Source organism: Xiphias gladius, chromosome 21 (assembly GCF_016859285.1).
Source record: "Xiphias gladius isolate SHS-SW01 ecotype Sanya breed wild chromosome 21, ASM1685928v1, whole genome shotgun sequence".
Lineage (NCBI taxonomy): Eukaryota > Metazoa > Chordata > Actinopteri > Istiophoriformes > Xiphiidae > Xiphias > Xiphias gladius.
Window position 1 is genome coordinate 7,491,307 of NC_053420.1, and position 15,946 is coordinate 7,507,252.

The 15,946-nt window shown below is 39.8% G+C and overlaps 1 protein-coding gene across 2 annotated transcripts in view; it reads left to right on the top strand.

Moving 5' to 3' along the window:
• Window positions 1-15,946, top strand: part of igsf21a (immunoglobin superfamily, member 21a) — a 157,369-nt gene that overhangs the window by 118,620 nt on the left and 22,803 nt on the right. For both annotated transcript variants that reach the window (XM_040115781.1, XM_040115783.1), the window contains exon 5: window positions 11,500-11,615. In XM_040115781.1, coding sequence (XP_039971715.1) covers window positions 11,500-11,615 — 116 coding nt within the window. The remainder of the gene's footprint in view (window positions 1-11,499; window positions 11,616-15,946) is intronic.

Consider the following 15,946-nt stretch of genomic DNA (forward strand, 5'->3'; position numbering starts at 1 on the left):
TCGTCATGGCGCTTCATGTAATCACCCATGAAGGAGACAAACAAACAAACAAAAAGATAAGATAAACAAAACAGTTGTAAGACAAAGCAGAGGAAAGTGCTCGGATCAACAGGCTAGGTTTGGTCCTTTGAGAAATTAAAAATCAACCTAGGTTTGTGGATTTTATCTTTTTGTGAGGAAGAGTGTGAATGTCAGTCACAATATTTGCTGTGCCCAGTAAATATTGATAGAGGCAACGCAGTAATGAAGTTTCGAAAAATGCAGGTGCAGCAAGTACAGGGTATGGCTCTTTCAATGTTTATAACAGAACGTAGGGAATCCAGACAACAGGGTGGGGTCTTCATCCCTCCAAGACTACATCTTCTTAAAACAAGCTAAGAAGAAATAGAGGATAGGATTGGAACAAAACAGTTTGAAGAATCGTCTAAACTTAAAATTGTTTTCTTGACATCTGTCGTCACGTTTTGGTTAAAATACTGCAAAATATTTATAGTGCATGAAAATATGTGACTTCATCTTTTTGCAGCAGAGCCTGGTGTGGGCTACGTGGGCAACATATGCAGACGGACACATAACTCAGCTTTTACGGTACATCTTCTTTAAGTACAGTCTAAACACAATGGAGGAGTGCCATAAGGTTATTTTTACAGCACACAGCTACCATGACTACTGCAGTACTCTATACATCATTATGTTACGTAGCGCTCACTCAATTTAGCACATGTTACAAATGTGCAAGAAAAGTCCGGCCCCATTAATAGCTTTAATGTTCTGAGCACTTTAATGAACACTGTTGAAACATGCCATCAGCCTGTATGTTACCATTCTTTTCATAGTGGATTACTCACCAGAAAGACCCCATCAATCAAATGCAACACAAGGGGCATTATTCACACTTGATGAACCTTTTTATCTCTCTAATGTGTGAAGTTAGACACTTTGAACATCCCCTTCTGCCCATGTCCCTAAGGAGCTGACTGACACGATGGAGAACACACTGCGCTTGATAGCTACTTTGCTTTTTTTTTTTTTTTTTTTTCTTTCTCTCTTCATCAAATTTCTTTCGGCCAGGAACTCATTGTTAACCAATTACTGACCCAAGTTTAAAGCCTCTTATAAGGAGCTGTCTCTGCTTGTGGTCAGCACAGAGAATATGGTGGATATAATACATACTGTAACAATGGCAGAACAAGGCGTTCAGAATTTTATCCTGACAGATGTGAATTGTGTTAACAGGTCTGAAACCCAGTTAATTAGGAGTGAATATTGGGCGTGTAGAATGGGTTGATTTGTCATGGTTTAAATGGCACTATCCAAGTGTATTGTTAATTAACATTATCATTTTGATATAAGTTTCTGTAATGTGATTGATTACAGTTTGCAACCGATGGTGGTTTCAAACCCTGGTTTAATTTGAGAAACCAAATGATTTGTCTCTGGGTTTTCCCAGTTTCTCAAGTAAGAACCTGCAACACACACCCATGTTGCCGATCCGCACAAGTGACTAAATGTTTTTTGTCACATGTCATCTCCAAATCCCCATTATTCATGTTGTTTCCTGCTGCCAACTATTCAATAAAGGCAAAAAAGCCATAAATACTTTTAAAGAATCACTGTAGACTGTTTCAGAATTGCTCATTAGAGCAAAATGAGGTCAAAATATGAAGGATACAAAATGTTTTCTCTTTATAGGTGTGATTGCATGGAGTGTCACTGTAATGATGTGACATGAGTTGGTGGATAATAGTGTAAGTTAGTGGGTGATTGGTACAATATGGCTCCTGGGCACTTTTTTCGCGAATAGTTCATTTTTTGGCATTATTTATAGCCAGAAACAGTAGGGAGCTGGGAACGAGTGCTCAAGCCCAGATGGAGCATGTTTGAGTTTGTTAAGTCTAAGTGTTGGCTGCTAAACCAGGGGAAAACTCAAAAACAGGACTAAAGTGAGAAAGTCACGATGGAATGCTGTCTGGCATAACCAAGAAATCTGCCGTCTAATTTACACCCTATCCAACATCCCTTACAAGGACAGTTTAACATGACCACCATGCTTCTGGTTTGTGTTTTAAATAAAACATTTGGCAGCGTGTGTGTGCTGTGAGACAGAATAAGAAGATACAAATGCAGCAGCAACTGCCAAATTACTTTTGGAGTTCTATTTTAACAAGTGTGTAGCAGCATTTAATTGCACAAACACATCATTAATGTGTTACATTAATAAGGTACATAGTCACAAACACATAGACTGCAGCCTGCTACCAAGTATCAGCTGAGGGAAGAGCTCTTGAGATGTCATGACAAATGATAAATGCTGCATTTATAAAGTGCTTTTATAAAAAGCACTTTTACAACTTGCCTCTTAGTCACCCACAGCACGTAAAGATGTTGTCAGGACATCTTGAATTGACCTCAGTATTTAAATTTACCAAATAAACACTTAAATCATCTCTCAAGAATGTAAAGACACACAGGAAACACATATTTTGCGCGAAAACCCTGAAACGGACAGTTTGCGAACGTATGAACGTTTTTGCTGATCACCTGCCGTTCGAGCCTAAATCCATAACTGATGCTGGCCACTGAGATTTTTACACTTTAAATCCTCAATTTAGGAGTTCACTGTCAAGTCTCCTCACAGGATTAAAATAGGTGAGGTTCTCACGTCGTACGCATTTTCTGTTTGATCAAAAGTCACCTTGAAAATATAGCTATCACACATGTAACACTTCCCACATATTTAAGGAGAAATTGCTGCAGTTCAGTTAAATTAACCTACAACACAATAATTAGATAAATGAAATCCACTTTTTGTGACCGGGGTACAATATTAATCTGATTACCCACCTGTAATGAGTACTCTGAATTGGATTGGACTGTACTATTGTGTTGTGTTATGTGTAATGTATTGTATGTTTTTATTTTTACCAAACAGACTGTATTGAAATCTGTCATTTTCTTCAGTTATTTATACCTCTTCTTACCAGTGAATTAGTCATCCAGATCACTTTATGTCAGACAGAAAAAGATTTAGAAAAAAATCTGTGATAAGAAATAACAACAGAAAGTCATAACATAGAGTAAAACTAGATAAATCACTTCAATTGATGATGGCTCTCATGTTTCATAGATGGAGAAATTATTGCTTTTGCCAGAGTGATGGCAATTTTAGTATTTTCCACTGACTTTTCGAACAGCAAGAGGTTTAGGGCCATGCTGGCTAAAAAATGCAGACGTCGTACTCGATCAAATGTATTTTGACCAAGACTGAGTAAAAATGCAGGGGGGGGGGTAGCAATTGTGGAACGTTCCAGGAGGCTTTAAAGTTATCTTGAAGAGTTAAGGATATCATGATATTTCATCAGTATACCAGATTTCATACCATGAGAGGGAAATTAGATATTATTTATCTATTTCACTGTCTAATGGCTGAAGCATGTTTTTTTTGTTGTTTTTTTTAAATTTGGTTAAAAAAAAAATATATTTACATTTTTTGTAAAACAAAAAAAAAAATAGTTTTTAAAAAATATCCTTAAAATAGTGTCCAAAACAGGTTAAACGTTTAATGAAAGCCATTCTTTTGTATTTTTTGCCCATATTAAAAAGAGAAACCCTTGATGCATGGTCACCCATTTGTCTTGGTCATAACTGCCCCATCAACAAGCCTTGCATGTCAGCTTGAAATATGAATTCTCCTCCCTGTCCCTGTTAGCTGTGTATACAATATCGATGTCTGTGGAGCTTGCGGCTGCCTGGCTGCAGGCATTTGATGTAGATTTTCTCAAAGCCTTGTCGGGGATTGTTCATATAGTCTGGGGCCAGAACTGAGAATTGAATGATGGATACTTCACTACCTCAAGTGACTCTCTTTGGCTTCATATAACTGTATAGCCTCATTTTACCCCTTTGGTCTGTAAATTAAGTGTCATAAAAAGAAAAAAAAAAACATCACAACTGGGCCTCATAGCCACAGTGATCTAGAAATTTGTCTGCAATACCCAGGGCACTGGGGACCTTAAAGGGGCAGCCATGTCCGTGTCTTGTGAATTACCAAGCTGCCAAAGGGGGATGGGTGAGGCTGGAGAGGGCTGAGGTAAAGGGGGCCAAATTGTAACAGATTGCCAACCCTAAACCCCTGCCCTTAAGCAAAAAATGGACTTTAGGGATGAGGGTGCCAGTCACAGCATAATTGATGCTGGGCTGGGTACAGGGTAAGTCCCATCTGCCACTGTCTGCTATTTGGGAGACAAAAACAAGAGCTCTCCCTTTTGTCCTGTCTCAACTGAGCCTTCAAACTGTGCTGGCAAAATCCTCTCCTGTGTCCCCCTTGTCCTCATTATAAGCACAAAGCTGTAAGTCCAAGCCTGGTTTACCCCCAGGGAGTGGCAGCCAGGGGAGAGACTGGGGAAAGCCATATACAGCCATGAGATATCATATTTCCTATCATATGGGAGCAGAGCAACAGAAAAAAAGCACGATTGATTCTAAGCTCCCAAATCGGTGTCTTTAGTGAAGGTTTTTTTTTGTGTAATTTTCCCTCATATTTTTCAATGAGTTGTATGTGAACATGTGAGATGTTTTTATGCGGATGATTCTGGACAGCGGTGTATATTAGCTCTTGGTGGGCGGTGCATATCTTTCAGAGGTAGACCACAATACGACAACAACCACTTGAGAATAGGCCACTGGCTAGACAGTTGCCATTGCTGAGTGAGGTATCAATGAAACCATATGTTTCCACAGACACAAATGTTCAAAGCTGTTTCTTAGTGTCTTAAAGTGGCAATCTTGAAAAATTTCGGTCCTGGTTGATTTGGTGACACCTGTAATTACTGGTGGTAGTTTAATTTGACAGGTCACAGAATTCTAGGGGGCAGCAAAACAAACTATTGTTGTTTTATTAAAGAAGTCGGGCAATAATTGTCCTTTTTCCATCATTCTGTGAGCAACCGTGAGCGGATTTTATGCTGCGCACGGCATGAGTCTGCAAACAGCAGGGCACAGGGAGGTGTGCAGCCTGTCGCCTGCAGCCCTTCATCTCACAGCTCACTGTGGCTGCTCCTTCTGGTTCCATTACCCCCAATATTTCAAACTGGTCCCACTGTCTAAAAACGCTGAAAGTGACCGTTGTCTTGTTTTGTAGACACGTTTTTGATGAACAATAGCAGTAAGTGCTACGCTCACCGACAAACACATCGCATTTCCTGTAACTTCATAATAAAAGTCAGCTCGTGTTTCACCGGTTCAATGCTTTTAATGTGAAGCTGAAGCAGTAGGAAATGTTGGGTTTGCATTAGCTGTAACTTAAGACAACGTTTTTTTTCTGGGAATGTTGCCACAGACACCCAGTTCGAAATACTGCAAATATATACTGTAAATATTGCACTACTTTCATCAGTGGGCCATAGGCTCAGTCACCATTGTGTTACCTCATTCGGCGACAGATAGTAACTTAACAGACACTTATTTAAATGAAAATCTTTGAGATTGTCACTTTAAACACACAGACACATCCAAGCACACAGACATATAGTATATGTGCTTGCCGCATTTTCAGCAACATCGGTATGATTAATAGGCTTCGGAACTGGGGAACTTGTTCAATGTGACACAAGCTTTTGTCCCTGTGTGTCATCCCCTTCCTCTTACTGACAGCTACCAGAGTCTTTCTCTCTTTCCCTACCAGCTACTGCCGGCTGGTTGGCTTGGGCGGGAGGATGCGATATGAGTTGACAGCGCAGTAATAGCCCATGCAAATTGACAGGGTGGGGTGTAAATGCAAATGCTAAAAGCACAAAGGAAAAGTGATTAAAAAGCATTTCGGTTTCTTTTATCTCATGGTGCTGGAGAATACAGGCTATCAAAAATGACACTTAGGTATCGGGGACTCTTGCCAGTTCTCATTTCAACACGTTTTTTTTCCCTATCCAGAGGCCTTAACTTTGATCGTTTTTCAGGGTGCCTGCCATCTACCCCACTGCCACAGCCATAGCCCATCCAACTGTGTGACGTCACAAAATGAGGGACATAGGCACGTTGGCAGTGTTTTATGTTTCGCTCATCTTAACTCATCCTGGACTGCATGTATGCTTCTCCCCCTCACAAGAAGTAACTACATGCACATGCATGTGAAAATAACCGCTTCACATGCGTGCAGTATGTGCGTGAATATTTGCCCGTATACAAACAGGAATTTACATACAACCCTCTGTTAGGAACATTCTTAGCCTCTGAGCAGAAATAAAGTAGCAGTGGGGCATGTGTTGTGTGCATTGCCAGGAGCTGGCAGTGTACGATTTGTTTTGATTTTTTCGGATGCCAGAATCATAACCTCAAGTCTACAAGCAGGTGCACTGTCTCAGCACCATGTCTTCCTTCCACAGGAATAACACAGACACGGCAGTCACCAACAGTTCAAGGCCTTTTCAAATACAAAGTAGGCAGTCTACAACACCACGGGCAGTGACAGACAGGTCCCGAGATGCGAAAAACATGAAGTTAACCTACAGATTCAGCTAACATTCTGACTGATTTCTTCAAAACCAATATTTAAGTTAATAAAGACTAATTATGAACGTTGCACTCACCACTGTTTGTCCCTGCTCAGCTTGCTGTAGTTTAGCGTCGTCAGTTTGTGTATTCCACCACCCTCCATTGAACAAAATAATCCGAGCAGGTTAACACAATTTTTAAATATCACGGTCTCTTTTTAAAACTTCATCCTTCTCTCCTACTTGCTAAGCTTTGATCGATGCTAGCCTCTTCGTTAGCCACTGTCAGGCTAGTGGTGTTAGCAGTAACGTTGGATTTATAAGCCGTTCCATCATCACCGTGCAACTTCGTCACTCAGTCAGTGTAGTTCAGTCGGTCAGTCAGGGACAGACTTCTGCTTTTTCAGTGCAGCCAAAAAGTAGCTCAGTAGGGTCCCCCTCTGAGCATGGGCCCTGGGGCAATTGCACCCTCTGACCCCGCAGTCGCTCAGTTTATGCCATCTTTTAAAATTGAATGCAAATCTCTGCCGTGGAGCATTCGGAACCAGTGTTCTTTTGTGCCTGAATGGCACACATCCACATAGGATAGTTGGTGACTCAAGCGCAAGTCATGCATGAAAGCTAATATGCAGTAAACAAAGAAAAAAGCGGCAATAGCAGGCAATTGTGAGCTTACTGAAATTGAAACGTTGGCTAGATGACTGCACTAATCACTATTAATCACTACTTTTGTGTTTGCTATTTAAGTTGTCTTCTACTTTAGATTTGTGACAAAGATTTGCTGCTGCCCAGGTTTGCCAGCTTTCACTTGTAGAGGAATCAGGTCATTTGAAACTGAATTTACAATGCATTAATTTATACAATTAATGCATTTCATTGAAACTATATTTTCTTTTCCCATTCCTTTTTCTGCACCCTTACTCTGTTTAGGTACACAGGGGACTGGAGCCTACCCGAGCATGTACTGGTTGAGAAGGCAGGGTACACCTTGCACAGGTCTCCAGTCTATCAAGGGGCTAACACAAAACATAGACAAGCCCATGCATAACTATGGGCAATTTAGAGTTTCAAAATATTGCACGTTGAAATGAAGTGGAAAATATTCTAATAAGTTCACTTCTTGTTATGTAACTCAGACAAACCATTTGTCAAGAAAGTAATCCTCCAGTGATTGTGTTAAGACCATACTGAGAAGTTAAATGCCTTGCACTATCATTTATCTTGGTGAAACCGTTCTAAATTCATACTGATTACTTTGGGACCCTTGGGCTCACAATAAAAAAACTACAGCTTCATCAAATACTTATCACTAAATTACTGTCAGTGAAAGTAAGCCAAGGATGACCTTGGTGCCTTTTCTTTGCGATCCTCCCCACACATACACGCACACCACCTTCCTCCAATATAAATAAACCCCCAGAGATGTGGACTCGAGGCCAGGGTGCTTAGTACAGGGGATGTTGGGGGTGTTTCTCATGAGTCCAGCTGTCTCCAGAGCTCTAAATCCCTTAATTATGAGGCCAGGGAAGCAGTCTCTTGCGAGCCTTATACATGCTCCTGTTCTGCACATTCACCAATCCCATTTGCGGGTTTTTTCTTTTTTTTTCCTTATTTGGAAAGATAGTAGGGTAATGGTGCCTGAGGATAAAGAACAAGAAGGAGGTGGTGAATGAGAGATGGAAGGAGAAATCATTATTGATGTAAATGGAACAGCAGCACTACCAGGGACAAAAGGAAGTAAATGCAGCTTTTAATGCAGCAGAGTGCAAGTGAGCTCTGAACATTGGAAAAAGAAGGAATGGCCCATAGGACTACAGAGCTCACATTTTTACACATTTGCAGTGTCCTGCTTTTAATAATAATAATATGGAATACAGCCAGCAGTTTATACAGTACATGTTTGGCAGAGCAAGGCAAAGGTATTTCAGGATTTTCTTCTTTAGACCAAACTGTGTTATTGTCAGGTGAAAACCTGAAGGTTTCAGGAAGTTATAGCTTGATAAGTTTTTAATCCAACAACCTTTGAAAGAGTACATGAGCCAATGAGGTTCAAGAAATTACTCAGCCTAAAGAGGAAGATGTAATCCTTAAAGTAAAGTGAAAACATGAAACTCACCAAAAATGGTGCGGGATAAGTGATATAAGAGCTTTTTCTCTCTCTCAAGACCCAAACCAAAAAATATACATTGCCCAAATGATTTCAATCCATTCGGAGGAGGGGGAAAAAAAAAACAACAACTTGTGTGGCAATCAGAATGCCAGGGAAACAAACACGGCAGAAAGACATTTGCCTGTACACTGTGTAGTTGAGCAGTTTTGATTATGTAAAGGAAAGGGAGAGATGGTGTGGAGAGGATTTGGAAATTTTATACCTATACTTGAGTCTTTTGTGTCTTTAAAGAAAGAATGTCAAAGATGTTGACATTTCTTATTTTTTTCTAAAAGTTTCTTTGCTTTTGATGTTCTTTCCCCAAGACTTCTACATATTGTTTAGCAAACTTGACTGTGGTGACTTTTTCGCATTTCAAGTCAAAAGTTTCTCTCTCCCTGTTTTGTATGAGCACTATATCAGCATCAACATACTAGACAGTAACCTTGTCAAGTGAGAAAAATTTAATAATTTATATGCTGTTTTAAATGATTGGTATGCAGGCCTCAGTAAGTGTTTGCACTGAGAGGCAGATGCATTTTGCACACCCAATAGACAGCTTAAAACGAAGAACTGCAGCACAAAAAACAAGGGGAAAATTTAGCTCAACCTTTAACGAGTGGGCGAAGAGAGAGCTGCAATTAAATGAGGTATAAAAGGCTTAGACTCCATCATCACAGACAACCATCTAAATCTTAAACAGTCTTGTTGTGTTTGCAAATAGTGTGCTGTGCAGTGTAGGTCTTGGTTTAAATCATTTCAAATATTTTATCAAGGCTTATTTTCCCATCTTTTGCTTTGACTCTGATTAGGTGTCCCCCCCCCCCGCAAGAGGTCAGAAAACAATAGAGCTACAGGATCAATATGTATCTCTCCTGAACTAACACGACTGGATTGAGGAATTTTTTTATCTCAGGATTTACAAGGTTGTGTTACTGATTTTATACTAACTAAACAAAGCATCTTGTTACTACTGCTTGTTAATACTGAAGTACTTGTCAGGGGACTGTCAATACTTATCAGTCAAGGGGAAACTTGCAATCTGACAGTAATTATTTTTAATCTAATGAGATTGGATTTCATGAGATTAGTTTTGTCCAAATTAAATGTGTGTAGTTTGGTGTATTAAAACTCTTCTTTCCCAAACGCTCCTGATCTCTTTGCATTTACAGCTGCTAATATTGTGACAGCGAATAAAATTTTTTTTTTAACTGTATAGAATGGCAGCACTTGAAGCACTTTGCAAATGAAAAAAATGACAGTGGTGTTAGGAGTATATTTACTGGACTCTTGGAAGCTTTAACAAACTAGAGTATAATTCTGTTTTATGGAATAGAGCAATCAATATTATCAATAAAGTAGGATTGTTTTTTTTTAATTTTCTGATTACATGCGCTGCATATTGGAGCAGCTTCAACGTACTGCAGGCACTACTTGACAACGCTCCATGTGGAGTACCCGAGCACGATCGGTCAGGAACAGACACCTCTGACAGCTTATCATATGCCGGGTTGAGACAGGCTTGTCAGTAAGCTAATGGAGTGTTCTAAGGTTAATTTACAACCATATGAATCCCATCAATAAGCAATTAAGAGGTGTGGAAACACAGAGGCGCCCAGGCCAGCAGCTAAATCCCCACCAACCCCCACCTGCTTTTAATCAATTAATTGCTTCGGCATGTCTTTCTAAAACCACTTGGTAGGTTTACACATAAAAGTGACACATGGAAAAACCATTGCTACCTGCATGACCTTTCTCATTGCCTTATCTACCTTAAAGCACGGCTCATGGATTCAGAAATTGTAACTTTCTTCTCTCACCTCACACAGTGGTTGACATATTTCACAAATGCTTCTCATTCTGATTAGAGCTTGGGCCAGTTTGATTATTCTTAAAGCATTCCTCTGCCGAATCTGGAGGGAAATTCTATGCCAGACAACTATTGCATGCCTACGCAGCCTGGTGCATGAAATGCCTCGTAAAGAGAATACATGTCGATATTCGGAACACATGAAAAACTCTGCACCTTAAAATCACCTCAGCTAATGTTGTGAAAATTGCCTTTGATACTGAGCAGTCCTCATCAAAATGTAACTGGTCCTCGTGCAGCTGGCCATCATCTGCTGCAGTGCCATCAGTTAAAACTTGCTTGTTGATATTTCCCTGAATCAGCCACAATATGGTCTATGAAGTATTCACATTAATATTTAAGCCACCATACAAGGACTAGAGTACTGCATGTTGAACAGCTGATTTTCTGGGGAATGTTGGAGATTTCCATTCATTACCTCCCTCTCCTTCCAGTGCTCCTCTATAATGCTGTGAAGTCTTGCTCATATGTTTTCCCTTTACTCTACCATGACATACTCGGTGGGGTCCCTAGAGAGATTCAGAACGGAGGGTTAGTGATATGTTATGTATGAGATTTTCTGCCTAATCAGTCTCATCCGACTCACATTAGTCCTTGGGAGTTTGAACATACTGTCCCAAACATTCAGTTACCATTTTAAGTGGAGATTCTCTCGGCAGATTCTTGGTTTCCGTTGAAAGTAGATAGATAAGGTGGATAGATAGAGCATGTCTGAGGATTTGTTTTAGTCAGTTTCATTTTAAACATCTGGGCACGACAGCATTGCTCTTTCTCTGCTCTTACTTTCTTGCTCTTTCTCTGCTGTCAGTATTGCCAATGCTCCGCCTACACGTATAACCTAAAGATGACACTCACAAGATAACTCCTGGAATGCACTGAAGAAGCGAAAGCGGATGTTTTCTAAACAGTTTAAGAATATCTGAGGTTGCATTTTGTGTCTATAAAATATGTTGGCATATCGTTTCACCGAGCTTTTTTCCTGTCCTCCACAGCACCTCCAAACAACATATCAGTGGTGGCCGAGAACACCCCAGCCCCATTCAGTCGATACCAAGCCCAGAATTTCACTCTGGTCTGCACTGCAAAGGGAGGGAAACCAGCCCCATCGGTGAGTTGCTGTTGAAGACACACCATGCTGCTCGTCCACAAGGGACCTGCCTTTACAGCACACAGATCCCTGTTGTTTACCGTGGGAAAGGGGAAAGACACTGCACTGAATGTTGCCAACATCTTTTTTTTTTTTTTTTTTTATCAGCACCCAAACCAGTAGGAGTTATGTTTTTAACATCCCAGTAAAATGCTCTTTAAGAACGATTTCAAAAGTTGCACGACAACAGAACAATCCTTGATCTTAAGTCACTTGTAAGTTGCTTTGGATAAATGAGTAAAATGGAAAAAAAAACAAAAAAGAAGATATCCATCATTAAATGCGGATGGATACAAGATTCCACTCAGACCATGCCACACATAAACATGCGGATAGTGTATTCCTGCAGTCATTTAAATTAGCCGTCACCGGTACAGGTGTTACCTTCAGATTGACAGATTGACATGTGATTGATTAGCAGCATTAAATTACTCATGCAATGCAGTCATTGGAAAAGGTAGATCAGATTTAGGAAACAGACACATTAGTCTTATAAATAGTCACATTCTGGTTGATTAATCTAATCATAGTGACATGATAATAATGAATGCACACAAAATGATCACCGTACACCCTCATACATGCACTTGCAGAAACACACCACTGTGCACATGCACGAAATCACGCACATATAAGTGCATACACAATTCAGAGGCACACGTACGTGACTTTATTTTCAACATTTTGAAATAAAGGGACAGTCTTGAAAATATCTGAAGCATACGCTTCTGTGTTTGGCGACATATAAGCTTATGGACGCTGTTTGAGAGCAGTTGCTCGCTGTTTGTTATCACGGGGTCATTAATCATTGTCCATGGGTGTATGGTAATGGACTCCGGATCCTCAGCACGCCTATCTCCTGCAATTATGAGCCCAGTGAGAGGTGAATGCAAGGTGAATATGATTTCCGTCTTTGAGGTACTTCCTGGTTGATAGTGTGAGGAGTGAGGTTTTCCCCTGTTGTGATTTCACAGGGAGCCTTAAGCCATTAAAGACCAGCCCTGCTGGATCCTTTTTCCAAGTCTTAATGGAGAAAAAGAGATCTGAAAGGTTTCAGCTGGTCAGTAAGCCTGGAATGTCTCTGTGTGCCACTGGCCAAGTCACAATGCTGCTAATTAGCTTTGTCAGTGACTCAGCAAGGAAATGGTCCAAGTAACTGACTTAAGATAAAAAACAAAAATTGAAAGACTGTTTGGCTGCTTCATTCACCATTGTAGTTGCAGATTCAGAAAAAAATGCTTTGGTATAAGATATACTGAAAGATTTAGATATTGCCTTAGAATGCTTAGAAGCATTTGTCTGCAAGGACCGTTTAAGGGAATTTAAACCCAGCAGTTATGTCGCTCAAGGATGGCATTTTACGTATCAGTGCAATCTAAAGTAGCAATCTGTTTCATATACTAAATGGCAATTCTGTCCTTTCTTAGAAAAAAATCTATAGTAGAAGTGGAGCAGAAAGTACCATATTTCCCTCTGAAATGTAGCATAAAGAATATGAGAATACAAGAATATAAAAAAAGAGAGGCTGTTAACATGAAACGTTAAGCTGCGACACACAGCTGCAGAATCAGTAAAAGTGGAAGTAATGGACAAAAAGCATGGAATTAATTAGAAATAATTATTTATGTGGGTTGTCCTTGTATCAGATATATATAAGATATTGTGAATGTGATGGAGATTTGGCTGATTATTGGTCAACTCATCAGTGGAGAAAGTGTCTGGGAGACCAAGATGTCTTATGCTGAAAATATGCATTGAAGCTTGGCCAAGGAGAATGGAGAAATTTTCAGCTGCCCCAATGTCTTAAGGAGAGAAGACAGTGTGCCTTTCAGAAGGATTTGCTGCTGTTTCGCCTCAGACCTCAAGGCCCATGCTTTACCTGATTAACCCACTAGAAAATTCCCTTACAGTGAACTTGCACACACCCATACAGTCCTGAGAAGAGGTGTAATCAGCCAATATAAGTGTGTGAGCACCTTGAGTGTGAAGGGCCTTTAATGTCACTTACAGCATGGAAATTATTTGCTGGAATTATATTTCTGATTTATTCTGTGGGCTCGAAAACTATTGGAGGTCATTTACATCTTGCACCTTGTGCTCGGAGGAAGACTAATTTCAGCGTTGCTGGTAAGCCTTATGCTATATCCCATAGGCAAACGGACACGGTGTTTACACTGAAATGATGCAAAATATGCGGTCAAGTCTGACAATCCAAAGAAAGTTAGAAAGAAAGCACTTCCGACTTGGAAAGTTACATTGCATCTGTGGGGAGTTGATCATGGCCTGTCAAAGTGGCCTTATACTGTAGGACTAAATCAAAACCCAGTAAACAAACTCTGACAGGTTTCATGGATAGATTTCAGAAGTATAGTCTCACTACTCTCCTCAGTCCTGCAAACGTCCCTTTAATCTCCTTTGAGAACTTACGCCGTGGTCCCTAGTCGGTAGCAGGGAATATTAATTTATAAATGACATGTCGAAAAATGTAGTCCTTTGAGAGGTAGAGCTTGATTTCATATTTGTGTTTGGTATATTCTCTCTGCTTGGCCGTCTGAAGTGTTACTGTTAAATCACAGGAGGTAAACTCTGTAGCAAACTGTATTTAGTAGTTAAATGTTGTGAAATGATTTGCTAAATCTTGGCATACCAAGTAGTAGTTGTTATAAAATAATAAAAGCAAAACGTCTAGCTACTGTCCAAGTTTATAACGGGTTGCAAAAAGGAAAATTACACATTGTTGTGACGTTGTTCTTAATTATTATATTGTTACAGTTGACTTGATCCCCACTCAGTTTTAGGAATGAGCACAAATATCACATTTAAACTGTGACCATTTGTTCTGTGTATGCTGTTGTCTATGGTCATGCTGCAAACAAAACCTCATTATTAGGTTTTTTAAGTATTTGCTTTAATGTTGCTGCTTTGGCCCAGTTATATGACTGCAACTTCAAACGCCTCTCTTTCCTTTTTGATGAAACTCATTTAGTCTTTGTTGGTGCGGTTGCCTGGGGGCTTTCAGCAAAATGAGCTGTTGTCAGCGCTATTTTCAATGTCATATCATTGCGAGTCTGGTATCAATAGTGGCTCACAATTTACAAAAGAAATTGGCCTGATTTATTGTGCCAACATTTAACAATTGCTAAATATGACCATTCTGTGGTATTTTGGTGGTATAATCCATGGTTTCTAGTACATCCCACCTTAGTTTTTGAAATGAAATGAATGAATTCCTTAATAGACTGAATATAAATATTGTCATGCATGTAACATCTATACATGGATTTAGGATTAAAGAAATTCTGCATCTACTGTATTTTCAGTCCCACACAACCAGCAGTTATGGAGCAAACAGTAGAATTCATTTGAAGTCAGGTCTCTGACCACCTGATGAATGTACGTCACTACAAACTACCTCTTCAACATGGTCACCCTTGTTCACATTGCCATTTGATACAGTGTTGTTATAAGCAATATCTTTTGTAGACTCTTTTAGGAGTAGGCCATTTTAATGTCATTTCACTCACGTTATGTGTTCACGGGCGGTTCCTGATGCTAGAAAACTCAGCCATACAGGGTCCTCTCATGGCAGGTGCTGCTCAGAATATGGCTGCTGTTAATAGAAAGAGAAGAGAAAAATATGTAGGAAAGACAAGAGCTGCCGATTATGCTGCAGATCAGCCAGAATCCTTTCAAGTAATTAAAACACAACAGCCGGTTAGGCTACACAATGTTTGCACTGCAAATGTTGTTATTATCATCAGATTTTCATATAAATTGATATTTTCTATTTTTACGTGTTGCATTTTAGTGCTGATAAATGAACAGATTTAAAATAAAAAAATTGTGAGCCAATAAAAAAATATGGGTGTATGTGAGGGATAGGGGAGAGAAAAGTGAGAGGGAATAATCTGCGTATACATGTAAGAGTCTCTCAACTACTTTACTCTCAATAACCCATCTCCACCCGAACTTTATGGACAGAACAAGTGAGTCCTGAAACCTCTTACTCTATACTTTGAGTACACATGTGAGCAACTGAACACGCTGCACGTTCATATTTTGGCACTGCTGTGATGAAGCCATAGTGTCATAGATCACTACAGCCTTAACTTTGTCTCACTGTAGAATGGAACCCCGAGTGCTTTTATAACACATTTAATGCAACATTTCTTTTATCCTAAACAGATACATAAGCTTTGTGTTTGTTAAGATAAATTTGCGTTGGCTGTTCACGGAGAAAAAATATCCCCTGTTGCTATGCAACATCCTTTTGGATCCTTCCAGCATCTGGT